At 41.4% G+C, this 18,005-nt stretch overlaps 1 protein-coding gene across 3 annotated transcripts in view; it reads left to right on the forward strand.

The window, feature by feature from the left end:
- Positions 1-425: 425 nt before the first annotated feature.
- TMEM181 (transmembrane protein 181) overlaps positions 426-18,005 on the forward strand; it is a 35,825-nt gene continuing 18,245 nt past the window's right edge. The window contains exons 1-6 of one of the 3 annotated variants that reach the window (XM_034428556.3): positions 426-771; positions 9,750-9,853; positions 11,649-11,704; positions 13,948-14,038; positions 16,675-16,805; positions 17,176-17,292. In XM_034428556.3, the coding sequence (XP_034284447.1) occupies positions 641-771; positions 9,750-9,853; positions 11,649-11,704; positions 13,948-14,038; positions 16,675-16,805; positions 17,176-17,292 (630 nt within the window). In that variant the 5' untranslated portion in view covers positions 426-640. Of the gene's footprint in view, positions 772-7,812; positions 8,139-9,749; positions 9,854-11,648; positions 11,705-13,947; positions 14,039-16,674; positions 16,806-17,175; positions 17,293-18,005 lie in introns of those variants that run through there. The other 2 variants (XM_034428557.3, XM_034428558.3) reach the window with 2 other exon arrangements.

Below are 18,005 nucleotides of genomic sequence, written 5' to 3' on the forward strand. Positions count from 1 at the left end.
AACAAACACGAAACCATCCACAACCGACTGAAAAGGCTGCGATGGGAGGTTAATTCTCGTGTGGCTGTGTTTCAAGGGAGGGGGGTGGAGGGCAAACAAGGGGTGTCCTCCCCTTGACTCTTAACGCCCAGGAAGGTCCGTTGCGTCCGCCTTGAGACAGGATTCCTCGGCGCTATCCTTGGTGCTGATTTCCCTCCCCCATAATTCGGCCCAGTTCGGGACTCCTAAGGCTTTCAAGGCTTGAAAGAAAGAGCGAAAGGTTAGCATATTTTTCTCGGTTCAGTTATCGCGGCCTTTGTCAGCCTTGTTTCCACTCGTCTGCCTTTCAAAGGTCCCTCTTCCCTCAGCTCCCGGAGCTAGTGCAGACCGAGCGTCGGCTTTCATACGAAACTCCTTTCCGCGCCAGGGGCGGCGCTCTGCTCGGTGAGAAGGAGCGACCGAGGCAGAGGGAGAAGTACAGAGGGAGGCGGATTTATTCCAGCGCTAGTTTCCCGGATCGTCTCGGTGGCCTTCGATGGCCCTATCGGCAGCCCGGAGAGCTTTGGGGGGCACAGGAATAAGAGGGCTTCATGGCTGAGCGAAGGAAGGGACCGACGTCAAGGGGCTGGAGCAGGAGAGCTTTCTAATATCAGGGTGCGGAATGGAGGGCGATTATCCCGCTTTTGAAAACCCGCTCTGCGGCGAGCTCAAGCACATTTACCAAAGGATCAAAGAGACCTATAAGGAGATCAAAGAAGATCTCACCCCTTACAAGGATGATCGTTACTACAGGTAAGAGGAGAGGGTGAGGGAACGGTGCTGGGCAAACTGCATCCCTGAATCATCCTGGAAGGGAGGCAAAAGAAGCTTCCCTCAATTTGGGGCGTCAGATAGGTGGGCCACTAACTCCCCGCATCCCACCCATCCCAACACATCCCATCCCAGTTTTTAGTAAAGGCCAGGCTGAGAGCAGGAGCTTTTTAATGTTCCCTAAGAGGATTGTGTGCATGAGCAGTTGGGCCTGTGGGAAAAGGCTCTTCCATTCAAGGTCCAGGGGAACTGACTAGCGTGACATCAGCTAGCTTCTCAAGCATCAATGGGCGATTTAGGCGAGATCATATGCTCAGGGAGCTTTTCTCATTCTGGGCAGCCTTCCCATCTTGGTCAGGGTGGGGGGAGTGGGAGATGGCGCCTGCAACAGGGTCCTCATGTCAATCTTAGAAAAGCCGCTTTGGCTTATAGTATCATGAAAACAATTCCCTTTCATTACAAAATGGCTGTCAGGAAAGAGCTCTGATTTCTCCCAGCTGAGTTAATTTATTTTCACTGAAGATTTAAAATATTCCCTAAAAAGGGAAGGCTTTCTTAGATTTCTTGAACCCCGATGGTGATTGAAAAATATGTTCCTTATCTAAATGTTTGGATGATAACCTCAGATTAGAGTTCTGTCTGTGCTTGACTATTCTGAAGGAATGTGTATTCTTGAAGCTGGAGTTTAACTTCCCAATAGGTGCATAGAAATTATGTGACAGAAAATGATACAGAAAACTAGAATTGCCCAGGCCACCTACCTATCATACAGTGTGCCCCAGTAAACAGTTTCAATTAATATATATAGAATCACAGTCTTAGTTAAGAATGTATCTCTTGCAGAAGCCAGCTTTATCCAAAAGTTTCCAAGGTGTCATAATGGAGATAAAAGTTCTCTCTTCCTTTTTGCTCTCTCACTGACATCCAGGGGAGGAGTATTTGATCTGGAGACAAAGTTCCACGACCACTGGCCAAAATCTTTACTAACCAAATGCATTAACAATACTCTTGGTGGGAACTACAAGTGAATCAATAGTTATTTTTATGCTAATCATAAGCTCTTAAAATAAAATTTAGCTTCTATTACCATATAATAAAATTTAATTTTACATTTATTTATAAATATATTTATTTATATAGATTTAACTGTGCCATAGATCAATCTTTTTTCCTAAAAAAGGATCACAGTGTAATATTTTTAAGAAACACCCCCCCCAATGTTTGAGAATGTTAATATAGTAAACTTCTGTATTGGCTGAGTATTAATGTTGGCTAAAGTATAGTAATGTTTTATAAGGATCTAAATGCACCCCAAGTACTTTACTGCTTGTGGTGCTTGAGATGAAAAAGGAAATGGCACCTCAGCCTCCCTTCAACTAAGTATGCAACAGTATGCAATATCTTACCTTTTGAGAATAGAAGTCTGATAAGGCATCTAGTCCCTAAAGAATCTACTTACTTTCTTTTGACTTATTCAAAATCAATTATTTTAGGCAGTTATTGCAGAGAGTAAGGAAGATGACATTGAGGGAAATATGCAAGAACCATGTCCTAGGCAAAAGAGCCTGAACCATATTTTAAGATTTGATAATATTCAGAAGCAGTTCAAACTTCTTAATATTATCAAGATTCATTGAAGAACAAGAAGGAGAGGAGATACAATATAATCAGGATTGCAAGGCTCTGTTATTATAGCCCATCTCAATAACAGTAGTTTTAGCCTCCTTTAGAGTTGATTTACATTACCATTACGTCACCAGGAGTGAAAACGTGGGAGGTTTTCACACATTAGAGACATGGGGACAAGTTTACAATTGCACTAAACTTTGGCTTAATTATGGTTTATTAAATAACTTCCACTGACATGTTTCACACACTGTGATAAACAGAAATCATAGGTTACAAAACCCAACAGATAGTACGTGCAACAGTTTAAGCCATATCCATATAAACCAACAGTGACATGAGATTGAAAGAGGACAGTCTTTCAAAGAAGAAATGAGATTTAGCAGAGTACAAGTTACAACAGAATATCTTTAATTTTACATGCCAGCAAAATAATGTTTAGAATTATCTAATACAGATTAGAGTCCTACACAGAGAGGGCAATGCCAGATGTCCACGCTAGTTTTTGAATATGTTGAGGAAATAAATATTATAGCTCATGCATGCTAAATAACAACAGATTCCATCTCCCCCTACTCTGCCGCCACCCTCCCCATGTGACCTTAGGTTTGATTTTAATTATTTACGTTTTAATTCTACATGTATAGACATATTTTTATGACTGTAATCCACCCAGAGTTATCCTATGGTAAAATGGTTGGCCAATATATTTTATAATAAAATAAAATAAATAAGGAAAGAAAGAATACCAAAAAGAAGCTAATGTTTAATGTTAAAAGTTAATGTTAAAGAGCCCTGATGGCACAGTGGTTAAAGTGCAGTACTGCAGGCAAATTCAATCCACAGTCCGGAGTTCGATCCTGACAGGGCTCAAGGTCGACTCAGCCTTCCATCCTTCTGAGGCCAGTAAAATGAGGACCCAGATTGTTGGGGATAATACGCAAATAATTCTTACATGGTAAACCACCCAGAGAGTACCGTTAAAACATTATGCACCAGTATATAAACCTAAACACTATTGGTATTGTTATTAATGTTGATTTTCTTGATTATACAAAGACCTTTGATTGTGTTGACCATTTGAAGTGTGGAAAGTCTTTAGGAAAATAAGAATCCCAAAATATTTAATTTAAAAATCTCAGACAGGACAAAAATCATGCTACATACAGAACATGGCAATAGAGATGGGCTCCAGATGGCAAAAGACAAGGGTATACCCATCCCCTAATTTATTCAACATTATATGCTTAATAAAGGCATCAGGAAGGGCATCTGGCCAGAGAATGTTCAGCTCCATCCAATCGCCCCTACTCTACTCTACTTCGAATTAAGGGACTACAGGGTTATAAAAAGAAAAAAAATGTTGAATAAGTATTGAGGTCTACTTCTCTGGAGAAGGCTGTAATGTTGGAAAGGTGGAAGGAGTGAGAAGAAGAGGATAATCAGTGACAAAGTGATGAATGCATTGTGGAAGGTATGAAAAAAATCTATTGTTTTAAGGAGACAACAATGACTTGATGGCATACAATCAAAACTGGAAGAAACATAATTTTAAACTTAGGAAAGGAAACTTAAGTAACATGCACTATGGTGGTGATACTGCTCTGATGGTTGAAAAAATGCAAATGAACCTCTTGTGATAAAAATCAAGGTGCACAGTCAAAAAACTGAATCAGATTAAATAAGGTCAAACTAATGACAAAATTAAAAGAAAACAGCCCTAGAATTGACAATAAAGATGCTGATATGGCCCATAATGTCTGATTTTTATGATTAGGTACAGTATTAAGAATAAAAGAACCAGCAATCAGGAAAGATACTGCAGATTAACACTTTAATTAGTTTAATTACTGTAGTTTACTTTATTTTTATTGCACCTCGTACAATGAAATTAAATGCCATCTTCAGTGTACATTATACATAAAAAAATGAAAATAAAAAAACCACATCCACATTCTATACAATTGAATTGAAACCTCTGATATTGCATTAATATTGCACTATACAGTAGAATTCAATATAGTTACTGCTCTGGGATAGAAGCTGTTTTTCAGCCTATTTGTCCTTGTTTTTATTATCCTGTACCATCTGCCAGATGGTAATAGTTCAAAAAAAGGATGCCCAGGATGAGATGGAACTTTAAGAATGTTTTGAACTTTCTTAAGGCAGCGGGAGCTATAAAGAGGGCAACCAATAATCCTCTGGGCAATGATGTTAACCTCTGAAGCACTGTCCTATCTGCCACTGTGCAATTGGCATACACAGGTGCAGTAAGTTAAAATGGTGCAGCGGTAGAAGGTCACCAGCAGTTTTTCATTCAGTTGTTGTTTCCTGAGAAGTCTCAGGTAGTATAATCTCTGCTGGACCCTTTTGATCAGTGCTGCAATGTGAGCGCCCCAGGTCAGGTCCCCTTTTATGATAACACCCAGAAACTTAACACTGGCTCTTGCTCCACTCGGTCTCCATTGATAAGCAAGGGCTGGATGTCTGATCTATTCCTTCTATAGTCCACTATAAGCTCCTTGGTCTTATTGGTGTTAAGGACCAAGTTATTGTCTCCACACCACAAAAGCAACCAATTCACCTCATCTCAATAGGCAGACTCATCCCCCCTGGAGATGAGTCCTACCACTGTTGTATCATCTGCAAATTTAATAATAGTATTACTGGCATGAATGGGAATGCAGTCATGTACATAAAGAGTATAGAATAAGGGACTCAACACCAGTGGTGAAATCTAAAATTTGTTACTACTGGTTCTGTGGGCGTGGCTTGGTGGGGGGGGGGGTTAATGTGACTGGGTGGGCGTGGCCAATTTTTTTTTACTTTTAAAACCATTTTTTACATGTAAAACCAGGTAAAAAAATGCTTTCTAAAGGCTCTGACGATCCCAGCTGAGTTGTCTGATTGTCAGAGGGTTTTTTAAAAACCCTCTGTCGATCAGGCAACTCAGCTGGGATCATCAGAGCTTGGATTGTCAGAGCCATTTAAAAGAAAAAAACTTTTTTGGCTTTGACGATCCAAGCTGAGTTGCCTGATCAGCAGACAACTCAGCTGGGATTGTCAGAGCTTGGCTCGTCAGAGGCATTTAAAAAAAAAAAGACTCTGATGATCGCGTGGCTCAGCTGGGCATGGGGGGCGGGGGCAGGGATTTTTGCTACCGGTTCTCCGAACTGCCCGCCGCCATCGCTACCTACTCGCCCAAGCTGGTCCGAACAGGGAGCATTTCACCCCTGCTCAACACGCAACCCTGTGGTGTACCAGTGTTAAGAATAAGGGCTGAAGAGATATGATTACCTAATCTGATCCTCTGAGAGTGGCCAGACAGGAAATCCATAATCCAAAGGCAGTTTGAAGGAGAAAGCCCAAGTTCCATAAGTTTAGACACTAGTCTATGTGGAAGAATTGTGTTAAATGCAGAGGTAAAATCTACAAAAAGCATCCTTACATAGGCCCCCCACTGTTCCAAATGGGTCAGAGTAGTGTGAAGAGTGATGACTGTAGCATCCACTGTAGATCTATCCTCTTTCCCCCAAAATAAGACATCCCCTGATAATAAGCCCAATCGGGCTTTTGAGCGCATGGCAATAAGGCCAAGTGCTTATTTCAGGGTTCAAAAAAATGTAAGACAGGTTCTTATTTTCGGGGTATTTGCTCTGTATGCAAACTGGTGTTTATCAAATGTATGCTGAAGACCAGAAGTGATGTGCTGACAGACCAATTTCTCAAAGCACTTCATGATGATAGGAGTGAATGCCACTGGTCTGTAATTATTGAGGTTATTGCTAGGGAACTTCTTTGGCAGCGGAACAATGGTGGAAGCCTTCAAACAAGATGGAATAGTGGACTGGGATAAAGACCGATAGAATAGCCAAGAAGGCCTTGGAAAAGCTATTCAGATGAATATGATCTTTATTGCAGTCACAGATTAACATAAAGAAACAAAAAACAAAACAAACATAGAAGCAATCAAACTCTAACACCTTAGAGACAACATCAGTAAATGCTGGGATGCATCTATAGCTACAAAGATCAGAAACATGCAGGGAATTATTTCCCCTGTGAAGCACAAATTGGAATTTGAAAAAGCACCAATGCTTTGGAGCTTTGGTGTTGGAAAACCCCGAGAATACTACAAATAGTCAAGACAGCAGGCAAGTGGGTCAGAGGACAAATCAATAAAGAGAGATACAAATGTCCACACTCAGATTATCATTCTTTGGGTACTTCATACAAAAATTCAACTCTTTTGAGAAATAGACTGTAATGATGAGAAAGATGGAAGGGGCAAAAGAAGGATGACCTGCACCAACTTGGATGGACTCAGGAGAAATGGGTGTGCCATTTGAAGTGCTGAACAACTAGGTTGGGTACAGTGTCATGGACAAAATCTATCTGGTTAAGAGCCGTCACTTACTTAATAGCATATAATCAATGAAATTAGTCAATCAATTATCTTTGTGCCCGATGATTATGTGGAGAGAAGAACTAAGGAGAAATTTCCTGTCTGTGTTAGAAGAACTATCCTCCTGGGTTCAGCTCCAAGTGGGGAAAAAGACACTGGAAACATGGAGACTGCTTGGAAAGATGGTTCAGTGGTGGACAGGATCACATGGTTTGAGTGCCTGAACAGAAAAGGGGCCGAGATGCTGCGAGTCCCCGGGTTTTATGCCCTCTCTGGCTTTGAACTTCCTGGGGCCCAGAAAGAGTATCCTGATTGGTTGTCAGACTCTCAGGGGGTGGGGGTCTTAGCTAGCCTTGCTGGCTGATGTAATCTTCCCAGATGTCATGTGGTGAGTTTCTGTTGCTAGATGGGTCCAATTGTGTTGCAGATGATGGTCCATTGACAAAGATTGAGTTTCTGCCTCTGGACCATTGACAAAAGGTGGGGGGGGAGGCAGGAAGGTGGGAGCTGCTTTGTCTTTAAAACCTGCTTCTCCATTTCTCATACAGGAAAACGTAACATTCTGCCTTTTTAATATTTCCTAAAATATTTCATTCTACTAGGAAAGGGGTGGGTGCTAACTTCCTACAAGTGAGAACAATTAACCAGTAGAACGAATGCTTTGCCTCCAGAAATTGTGGGTGCTTAAAAAACTGGAGTTTTTTTTTTTTTTTTAAAGAAATGACTGGACAACCATTAGTCCAGAATGGTGTAGTAGGGCCTCTTGTTTGAGCAGGGGGGGGGGTTGGACTAGAAGACCTCCAAAGTCCCTCCCAACTCTGTTATGCTCTTATTCTGGCTCATTTGTTTTGGGTTTGGTGTGTGAAGCCTGTGATTTTCAAAGAAGACTTAGACTTAGAATAACTTCCTACAGAATAACGGAAGGAACATCAGCCGCTAGAATTTCGTACCAACTTGAGGGAGATTTTTATTTTTTTAAAGGCAAAGAAGCCTGGGAAACGAGGCTTCCTGAGCTTCTTTAGAGGCTCAGCCATTCTTCCCGCCCTCGTCCCTCCCTAGAGGTTTTCATATTGCCGGCTGGGGCAGCGGTGGAAATCTTTCCTGTCAGCGCGTAGCTGCTCCCCCCCTCCCTTCCTCCCAAAGAGCGGCTGGGCGGGGCTCTTCTCGCCCTGTCCCCCTCAGCCGGGTGACGCACGCGGAAGTGGGATGAGCAGCTGGCGACCGGGCCAGGTGGCAGTGGAGCGGCTCCTCGGCTGCAGGTGAGATGCTGGCAAAGTGAAGGAGCCTTGGTGCGCATGTGCAGCCTGGACATGGAGCTGTAAGTTGGGGAGGAGCTGCGCTTGAGAAGGCAACGGGGTGGGGGGGCTTCCCTGGGCAGCGCCGAGGGGGTGGGATGTACTCGAGGGAAGGAAAGAGGGGCTGCGTGGCTCTCGCTTTGCAACTTTGCTCCCATCCTACTGTGCGTAATTCAGGCCAGACTTCGTAAAACCTTTCCCAGCCTGATGTGCTCCGGTTACGTTGCAACATACCAGCCGGATTCCGTGGCCGGTTCCAACATTGAGGAGGAAATTAAGGCTCAGCCCAAGGGTCGTTAAGAGCAGTTTGGTAGCTCCGGTCCAATCTTCCCTCCTTGTGATACTGTCCAGATTATTGGGCTCCCCTAATCGATGCTGGAGCAGTGTTTTCTCAACCTCAGCAACTTTTAAGATGTGTGGACTTCAACTCCCAGAATCCCTCATGCTGGTTGGGGAGTTCTGGGAATTGAAGTCCACTCATCTGAAAGCGACTGACGTTGAAAAAAAAATGCTGATCTATATAGTATGTCTTTGGAGAGCACCGGGTTGAAAAAAAGTTGATTTAGCTGATGGAAAAGCAGGCTTGTTTTCGACTTCCATATAGGATTTGAACGGAGCCATAGCTTAATCTGTCACTGAAAAAACAGAATTTATATGATAAAATAATCAGAAAGCAATAGCTTGTCTTATGTAAAACTGCCTGTAATTTGTTGATTTATAATTGGGATAAGAGCTGCCAAGTCAAGAGATGTAATTTCACTGGGAGTTATGAGGTGTGTCAACTTTAATTTTAGAAACAAGGCCCCAGGAAAGATCTCTTCCTCTCTGTTGCTGACCTAGGAGGAAGGGACTTATTCTGTGAGCAGCTGTGTTTATGTCTTTATTAAAATTGTGGATGCTTTTAAAAAGTGTGGATTGAGACATACCGAATGTTGATTTCCTTTTTTGCATTGTATTTGTATGCAGAATGAAACATTGTTAACTTCTTGATCCCAAAGCCATGTTAATGCTGGGGATAGGCAAGATTAGATATGTGTTCTAACAGTTGGCTACGTTACACTATCATGCAAGAACTAACCATTATAATGAAAGCCGAGTCTTTTTGCTTTTTACTGAAGCACCTGAAGGCATAATAAGTGAAGAGATCTAGGAACATTCAACATTTCTTCTAAATTTCTCTTCATGTAAACATCAGCACATTATAAAGGGAATATAGAAATAGAAGTGTTTGTGTGTTTCTACTGTTTCTTTCTGATTCCTTCAAGAACATCTGGGTATCATTTTCTGATTATGCACAGGGACAACGATAAGGTCACAAATTGGATCAAATGTAGCACTTACCATTAAGACATAGCCTGCTTTATGTAAATCAGGAATAAAGTATGCATACATTTCCGAAGGTTGACTTATACATTTGATAAGAATATGTTAGTGTTTAATACAAACCCTTCCAAAGTGATGTCCAAAAAAACCTGTTCAAAAACATGAATTAATGGCCAAGTACATTAGACAGAAATTCTTTCGTTTAATTTTGGAATTGGTTATCTGGAAGAAAAAGGCACTCCCACTCCCGATAACATAAAGTTGCTGCTGGATGTTTACCTGTAACTTAATTTTTCTCTCCTTGTTTGCAGACTGGCTCCAATGCGATTGTATACTCTGTCCAAGCGCCATTTTGTTTTGGTCTTTGTAGTATTCTTCATTTGTTTTGGCTTGACAGTCTTAATAGGCATTGCAGGTAAGATTTTCACCTTTTCTTCCAGATTTTTTTTCCCTTGCTTTTGATTCTGTTCCTTGGCTACATTTGTGATTATGTTACTATAACAGTGAAACCACTGAAGATATTCCCTATTTGTATCTTGATACAAAAAGGAGAAACGAACTTTAGGCATCACAGATTGTCCTTGACTTGCGACCATGATTGAGCCCAAAATTTCCATTGCTAAGCAAGACACTTTTTTACACCTTTTTTTGCCACAGTTGTTAAGTGAATCACTGCAGTTCTTAGGTTAGTGACATGGTTCTTAAGCAGATCTGGCTTTCCTTTTAATTTTGCTTGTCAGAGGTTCACAAAAGGGGATCACATGACCCTGGGACACTGCAACCATCATAAATATGAGCCAATTGTCAAGTGTCCAAATTCTGATCATGTGACCATGGGGATACTGCAATGGTTGTAAGTGAAAAACAGTCATCAGTCAGTGACTTTTTTCAGTGCCATTGTAACCTTGAACAGTTGCTAAATGAATAGTTGTAAGTCAAGGACTACCTGTACTGAAAGATGCTAATGTTTTAAGAGTAGTGATAGTTGGTGACCTTTAAGAAACAAAGTCACCTGTGACCAGTGGTGGGTTTCTACTGGTTTGCCCCGGTTTGGGCAAACTGGTAGTGGCGGTGGCGGGGGGTGCCGCCCACCCACCCAGGTGTCATCACGGACGCTCTGCGCATGTGCAGAAGGTTCTCATGCGCAGAAGCACCAAATGCACACTCGCAGTTCCAAACCGGTAGCGAAGATAAGTGGAACTGACTACTGCCCGTGACCCTCAAATGTGCTCCCCCGTCTTGAATTTGCACTCCATACGATCATTCATTTAGTGACCATTTAAAGTTACGACAGCACTGAAAAAAGTGACTTGTGACCAATCCTCATTCTGACAACAGTTGCGGTATCCCCAGGTCACGTGATCAAAATCAGGCACTTGGCAACTAGCATGTATTTACAACCGTTGCAGCCTCGGGGGGTTGTGCCATTTGCGACCGTCTCAGTTGTTTTCTGAAAGCAAAGTCCTGAAGAAGCTTCTTGGATGAAAAGCGAAATGTCTTCAAAGAAAAACCAGAAAGTCCAGTTGCCTCTTGAAAAAAAGCATCTTTGGGCTAAAGCTCACTTAACAAATGTCTCGTTTAACAACAGAAATTTTGGGCTCAGTTGTGGCCGTAAGTCAAGGACTACCTGTATTTAAATACTGGCTACTCACACCTGATTTCTAAACACATATAAAGCATGCAGGGTTCATCTGCAGTTTGCTGACAAAACTCCTTCAGTACAGTTGACCTCCAGGGCCACGTATGTGCACTTTGGTGTCACGTTGGAAGGGTGAACCTGCCCTGACCTTTGTTATCCTGGGGAAGTAGATGCTGATTCAGATGCTTTCCTCTTACACAATTAGCCAGCCTGAGTGTCTGATACGCACTGTTTGCTTTTAAAGGGTGATGCAAAATTCTCTCCTTTGGCGAGGCAGGCAGGTTTTTCAGGAGCTGGAAAATCTGTCTTGCTTTCACAGGAAGTAGATTCAATTGTCCTGCAATTTTACACAATACCTTCCGTAGTCTTATCTGAACGATGTATTTCAAAAAACATTTGAAGTTGTTTTTGTTTTGTTTTTTAAACCCAAACATTTGATAGTTTTACAGAAATATTTCTGAGCGTCATCAGCTTTCAGTGGTATGGACTCCCAGAGTTCCACAGCCGTTCATAGATTACGTTCATAGATTACATTCCAAGATTACGTTGTGTGCCTTTATGTCTCATTCAGGTCCCAGAGTCATAGAATGCATATCAGAAATACCTCCGATAAATAATGGTTCAAAGGTAAGGCTTGTTGTCTTTGTTTTTGGGTTTGATGTATTCTGACTTTATAGGCAATTTTTAACCGGTATACAAATAACAGTAGATAAAAATCTACTATCATTCCAACAATTTCTTAGATTCAGAATAATATTAACTATGGCATTGGGCTTATCTTGAGACTACAGCTTGCGCAACCATTCAGTGGTTCAGTAGCAAAGGTCAAGTCTCTTCCTACTGACACCCGGGCTGTAATTCAAGGTAACACCAGTTACCTTGTTTCTACTTCCATACCAAATACAGATAGTTCTCCACTTACAACCATTCATTTAGTGACCACTGAAAGTTATAACAGCACTGAAAAAAGTGACAACCATTCCTTGCACTTAACGATGGTCACAGCATCCTCATGACCATGTGATCAAAATTTGGTTGCTTGGCAACTGGCATATATTTATGACAGTTGCGGTGTCCCGGGGTCATGCAATTGCCATTGGAGATCTTCCCAGCTGGCTTCTGACAAGCAAAGTCAATGGGGGAAGCTGGATTCACTTAATGACTGCATGGCTCGCTCAACTCCAGTGATTGGCTTCACAACCATGGCAAAAAAGGTTGTAAAATTAGGTGTGACTCAACTGCCTTGCTTAGCCATGGAAATTCTGGTCTCATAGTCATAAGCCAAGGACTACCGTAAATCATGAACCCCTTTGTCTTAATGAAATGCAGATTTTTAAGATTTCTTAGGGACCAGAATATGTTTTATGGCTAAGGACAAAACAATGAAACTCTTAACATGTGTATGAGAAGCGCTGTGGGATTACGGGTTGAAAGGATTAGCCAGTGACATCACCATTGCCTGGGGAACATCCAGTAGGGGGATCCTTTCATGTCCCTGGCAGGAGCTGGAGCAAAGGAAGGGAGCTCAATCAGTGGTGGGGTTCAACCCATTTCACAACCGTTTCGCCGAAAATGTGAGTGCGTGCGCATGTGTGTATGCACGACTTCTGCGTATGCGTGGCTTCCACCACATGGCGAGGGTCGACCGAGCAGCCTTTCGTGGCCTGCTGTGCTCCAACTCTGCTCTCTGGGGCAGCGGCTGCTTCTCTCCGCTGCTGCTCTTGCTGGGAGAGAGAGTGCCTCTTGTGCAATTTAGCAGCTGTGAGCTGCTTTCCTTTAAGTCCCATTTGGAAAGTGCTGTGGCACAGAGAAACAGCATTCAACATGGCTACTGCTTCTCTGTGCTGCGCACTTTCCAGGTGGGACTTAGAGGAAAGCGGCGGCTCACAGCTGCTAAATTGCACAAGTGACGCTCTCTCTCCCAGCAAGAGCAGCAGTGGAGAGAAGCAGCTGCTGACCTGGAGACCACTTGGAGTGTCTCTGCGAGCGACCAAGCCTCGGCAAGGGACAGCTGCAAGATCTCTGCTGCAGCCAGCTAAGAAGAACCGTTCAGTAGTTTGAGGCCAGAGGGAGGCAGCGGCAGGCAGGCAAAGTCCCGGGGCAAGGCTGGAATCAGGGAATGGCTCATTCCATGACCTGGCTGAGTGTGCGGTAAGTGGGTGGAGACCTGAAGCAAGGCCGTAACCGGGGAATTACGCTTTCCCCAACCTGGCTGAGGCGGGCAGTGAGCCACTGGAGGCTCTGGGGCAAGTCCAGAGCTGGGGAATGGTGTGACCACAGGCCCCAACCCAAGACAAAAGGCGAGTGGGCGGCATGCTTACCTATGGTGAGCAGAGCAGGCGAGGCACGGAGATTAGCTGGACCGCATGGCGAAGGAAAGATAATATATAAGGCAGGGTGGGGCAGGGCGAGGCAGGGTGGGTGGGTCTAGCCAGTGGTTGATTTTACCAGTTTCTCTGAACTGCGCAAAATCATAATAACCGGTTTGCCCAAACTAGTCTGAACCGGTTGAATCCCACCCCTGAGCTCAACCCTGCCCTACAGCCCCACTCGGATCTTGAACACGGGCTGGCTAACCTCCAACCCAGCATCCTAACCACGCATGGACCACTGTGCTCCATGAATTGCGTGAATGACACTTTTTCTTTTAACAAATTACATTTGGATAGTGCTTTTAATTGATGGAGGTGCATTTTTAATACATGTCCTTGTATTTCTGAAAACATTTTCAATGAACCTGAATCAGGTAACATTTGTACTATTAATGCTTAACAGATACTGCTAAAAAGTGGACTAGCTTATACTTCCATTAGAATGATTTTTAGTGGGAAGATTTCATGATTGCACCTTTGACTTCCATTTTGTTGTAGACAAAGTCGTTTCCCTTAAGTTCGCCACCAGTATCTACTTATAATCAGCAACTATGGCTTACCTGTACTGTGCACTTGGATCAACCTTCTGGTAAGGATATTTTTTAGTTTAGTTGTAGATTGCTGTTGTGCTGCATTATTTTAATTACATATATACTTGTTAATGGTATATAGCATGGATATCCAACCTTTTGGCTTACTAGGGCTGCATTGAATGAAGAGGAATTGTCTTGGGCCACACACTATATATAATAAGGTTAATATTTATAAATCATACAATTTAAAAGTTTATGATTTTGTAAGGCTGCATTATTCGCTGTCCAGGACCACATGTGGCCCATGAGCCACGGATTGCACAGGCCTGATATATAGTGTTTGTGTCCCATTTTGGTTTAGCATGGAGAAAACAGAGACATATCTGATACACTGGTTTTATATCACAGTATCTTAGGTATTTGATAACCCTGTCTCTACCACTTTACATAAAAAGAAGCCAATAGAAATGGGGAGTTAGTAAGCAAGGAGTGGATTGCAACACATTACTCTTTTACTAATATCAAGATATAACTAGGCAATTTATGTACCATTGTTATTGTAGCTGGGGAACATATGTCGGAAAAACACTGAAATCAGGTTGCCAAGAAAAGATGGATTATGTTACTTCTGTACTTTGGGTTAACTAGGAAAATACATTTTTCATTGGAGGAAATTTCTGCTGAAGACAGACCCTATTGCAAAATTACATTTCCTTTAGCTACATCAGTTGCATGTAACTGCCAGCATTTGCTGTGTGTACCATGCACATGCTAGAGTGCATATCATTGTATATTTTTAGTTGTTATCAAATTTATATAGTTATCCATCTCACAAAAGTGACTCTGGACAGCATACAATCAAACAACTTTTTTTTTTTAAAAAGAGTCTAATAAATGCTCATGTCATTGTATACTTTTAAAAAGGATGGAATGAGGGCAAATAAATGAGTAATAGTAGTTACCTGAAGATTAACTTAGTGTTAAGGAGGCCATGTATTAAAGTTCTGTAAAGAAAACTGGATATTTTGCTAAAGGAAGACACCTGTTCTTAGACTGACTCATGGAAAGAAGCAACATTTTAAAATATTTTCAAACTCCCTCTCCATTAAGAGATTAGGAGAATAGGTATATAGATTACAAAATGAATAATACTCTCAGGAGATGAAAAGATGACAAGATACTGATACATTGCGGCCTTGTCACCATAAATTCTTTTCTCATGCATCACTTTTGTTTTGTCACAACAGATTAGGTTTCTAATCTGCCTTAGCTTGTAAGATTTTTCCTTCTTTAAAAAAATAAGCAAGGTAAATTTCTCCAGATAACAGATTATGTGACATATTTCACATATGTAAGACAAATTTGCAGATGTATGAAATATAAAAGATCCAGTAATAAAAGAACTAGAATTAATGAGTACTTTTGTTGGTCTAAAGATTGTGAACTAGCTGAATCTTGCCTCCAGAAATATCGAGCAAATATCAGCCTAACCCAGCCATTTGCTCTCCTGGTGCTGGTTGAATATTACAGGTGTCATCCAACATGTCTGGGGGACATCTATTTGAAGAAAGCTATCATAAGTCATAGAAGAAGGTTAGTACTCTGTTTCCCCCAAAATAAGACATCCCCTGATAATAAACCCAATCGGGCTTTTGAGCGCATGGCAATAAGGCCAAGCACTTATTTCAGGGTTCAAAAAAATATAAGACAGGGTCTTATTTTCTGGGAAACACGGTAATGCCTGAAAAATGTGGCGCCAATTTGGAAGCATATTTCAAAGTGAACCAGTTTCAAAAGCCTCTTGCTGACTTGACTGATTCTGTACTTAACAGTAACAGAGTTGGAAGGGATCTTGGAGGTCATCTAGCCCAACCCCCTACTCATGCAGGAGACCTATATTAGGGATTCGAACCACCAAACTGCTGACCTTTCTGATCGACAAGCTCAGCATCTTAGCCACTGAGCCACTAAGCCAGGCTAAATGTTTCTTGATGTATTTCCATCCTTCCTGATTTATTCTTTTCCTCTATGTTACACTATCCCTCTTATAGGAGGGGAACACAATCTGAGACCCTGGGTGACTTGCGGCTTCAAAACCCTAGGGCAGGGGTCCCCAATCCCTGGTCCATGGACTGGCACTAGTCCATGGCATACCAGAAACGGTCCACACAAACAAGTGAAGTGCCATCTGCAGGATGCAGGCAGCACATTACTGCTGGCCATGACCTCCACCCTGGACCACAGAAAAATCTTTCTTCACGGAAATGGTCCCTGGGGGCCACTGCCCTAGGAAATGGTTTTCAGAACAATTCTTGAAGTTGTTAATGAATTGAATCTTTTAATGTAGAAGGGAGAAAGTATTTATATACTTGGAAATAGTCTTATTACCTATATTTGATTAAAACAAAACAAAAAAATAGTTTTTGTCATGGCCTCTCCTAGGCTCTTTTAGAGCAGGCCCGTCAAACTGGCGGCCTGCAAGCTGCATACAGCCACTCAGGCGATGCCCATTCCAGCTCCTCAAAGGCAAAAAACATCACAATATGTCGCAATCCGGCATGTGATGCGATCAAGTTTGATACCTTTGCTTTAGAGCATCTCTCCATGCAACTGAATTTGGGGAGGGCGGGGGGGGCGCAGTCCATGGTTCCAAAAAAAGGTTCAATCACAAGTATTTGATTTAATGTTTCAGATAACAAATTGGATAGCTTGAAAATTAGCTTTATTATGTCAGTTACAATACGTGGTGTACTAAAGAATGGAAGTGTACGGTACTATAACAGAGAAACTCACAACCGGACAAGGATATTCAACTGTGCTAAGGTAGGCACACTAAAACTTCTTATTTTTTTTCTTAAAAATGCTAAAAAGGTAAATGTGCAACCATATACCTGTTAGATAAACCCACAATTTAATAATTGATTAATATGGTTAATCACAGGTTCAACAAGTTGCCTTTCTACCTTTCTAGGAGGAGTGATGGCAATATGTTTGGTAGAAAATCTAAAAAGTATTATTAGTAAAGAAAGACAATATTATTTCATATGGATGAGTTCTTTGTCAGTAACATTTAAAAAAATAAGAGGCTGTATCTAAACCATATGTGTTTTAGAATTATTCACTCATTTCCAAATCAAAATGAAGTTAAGGCTATTATTGGTCTACTAACCAATTTTCATCTGCCAATTCACAGGATTGTGATGAAATTATTGTGGTTCATCTTGGTTATTTGAATTTCACTCGTTACAATATCGTTGTTACCTTTGATAAGTTTCCTGAGATCTACCACCTCAAGAGTTATAACTTCACAGTAAGTATAAATATATATATAGTATAAATAGTAAAAGTGATAGTAAATAGTAAAAATCAGGAAATATAGATTCAGGTTTATGTGGAAGTTTCTTTGTGTTGTTTTTCTACAGAAAACCCTGAAGCAGTTGACAGTAATTATAAAATCTTTCTGAATAAGCTAGCAAGCAGAGAATTGCAAATATCTGTTTGATGTTATTTTTAAGGAGTGGCAGAAACCCCCTTTAAAACACTGAAATGAAGTAAATGACATACTAAACATGATTACAGTTGACTTGATTCTGAACCTGATATGACTTACAGGCATATGACTTGACATAAAAGACAAACTGTAAGGTGCTGATCTGAAAAAAAATCTTGTGCTAAGTGTAATTACTAAAAAAGTAAATCGAAACACTATAGAGAGCATAGGGAGTAGAGTTGGAGGCTGCAAAGAGGGAGGGAGAAAATTATTTCCTCATCCTTTTCTTTTCCAAAATACGATAGATTTTGTTTCTTGCAATAAAACATAATGAAAACACCTTGATCAGTAAAGAAAATTGGGTAATCAGATAGATTAGCCTTGCCTAAATAATGATACATTTGCCTGGCAATGAATGGACTCTATAAAGAAGAGCAAGCAAATCATGGGAAGGAAAGAAATCCAATGGTAATACCTTCAGGGAAGAAAAAAAAACATTTATTTTTTCCAGGCACATTTCAGAATTTGGCAGA

This window comes from Pantherophis guttatus, chromosome 1 (assembly GCF_059756535.1).
Source record: "Pantherophis guttatus breed Tessera chromosome 1, ASM5975653v1, whole genome shotgun sequence".
In the NCBI taxonomy this organism is placed as follows: domain Eukaryota; kingdom Metazoa; phylum Chordata; class Lepidosauria; order Squamata; family Colubridae; genus Pantherophis; species Pantherophis guttatus.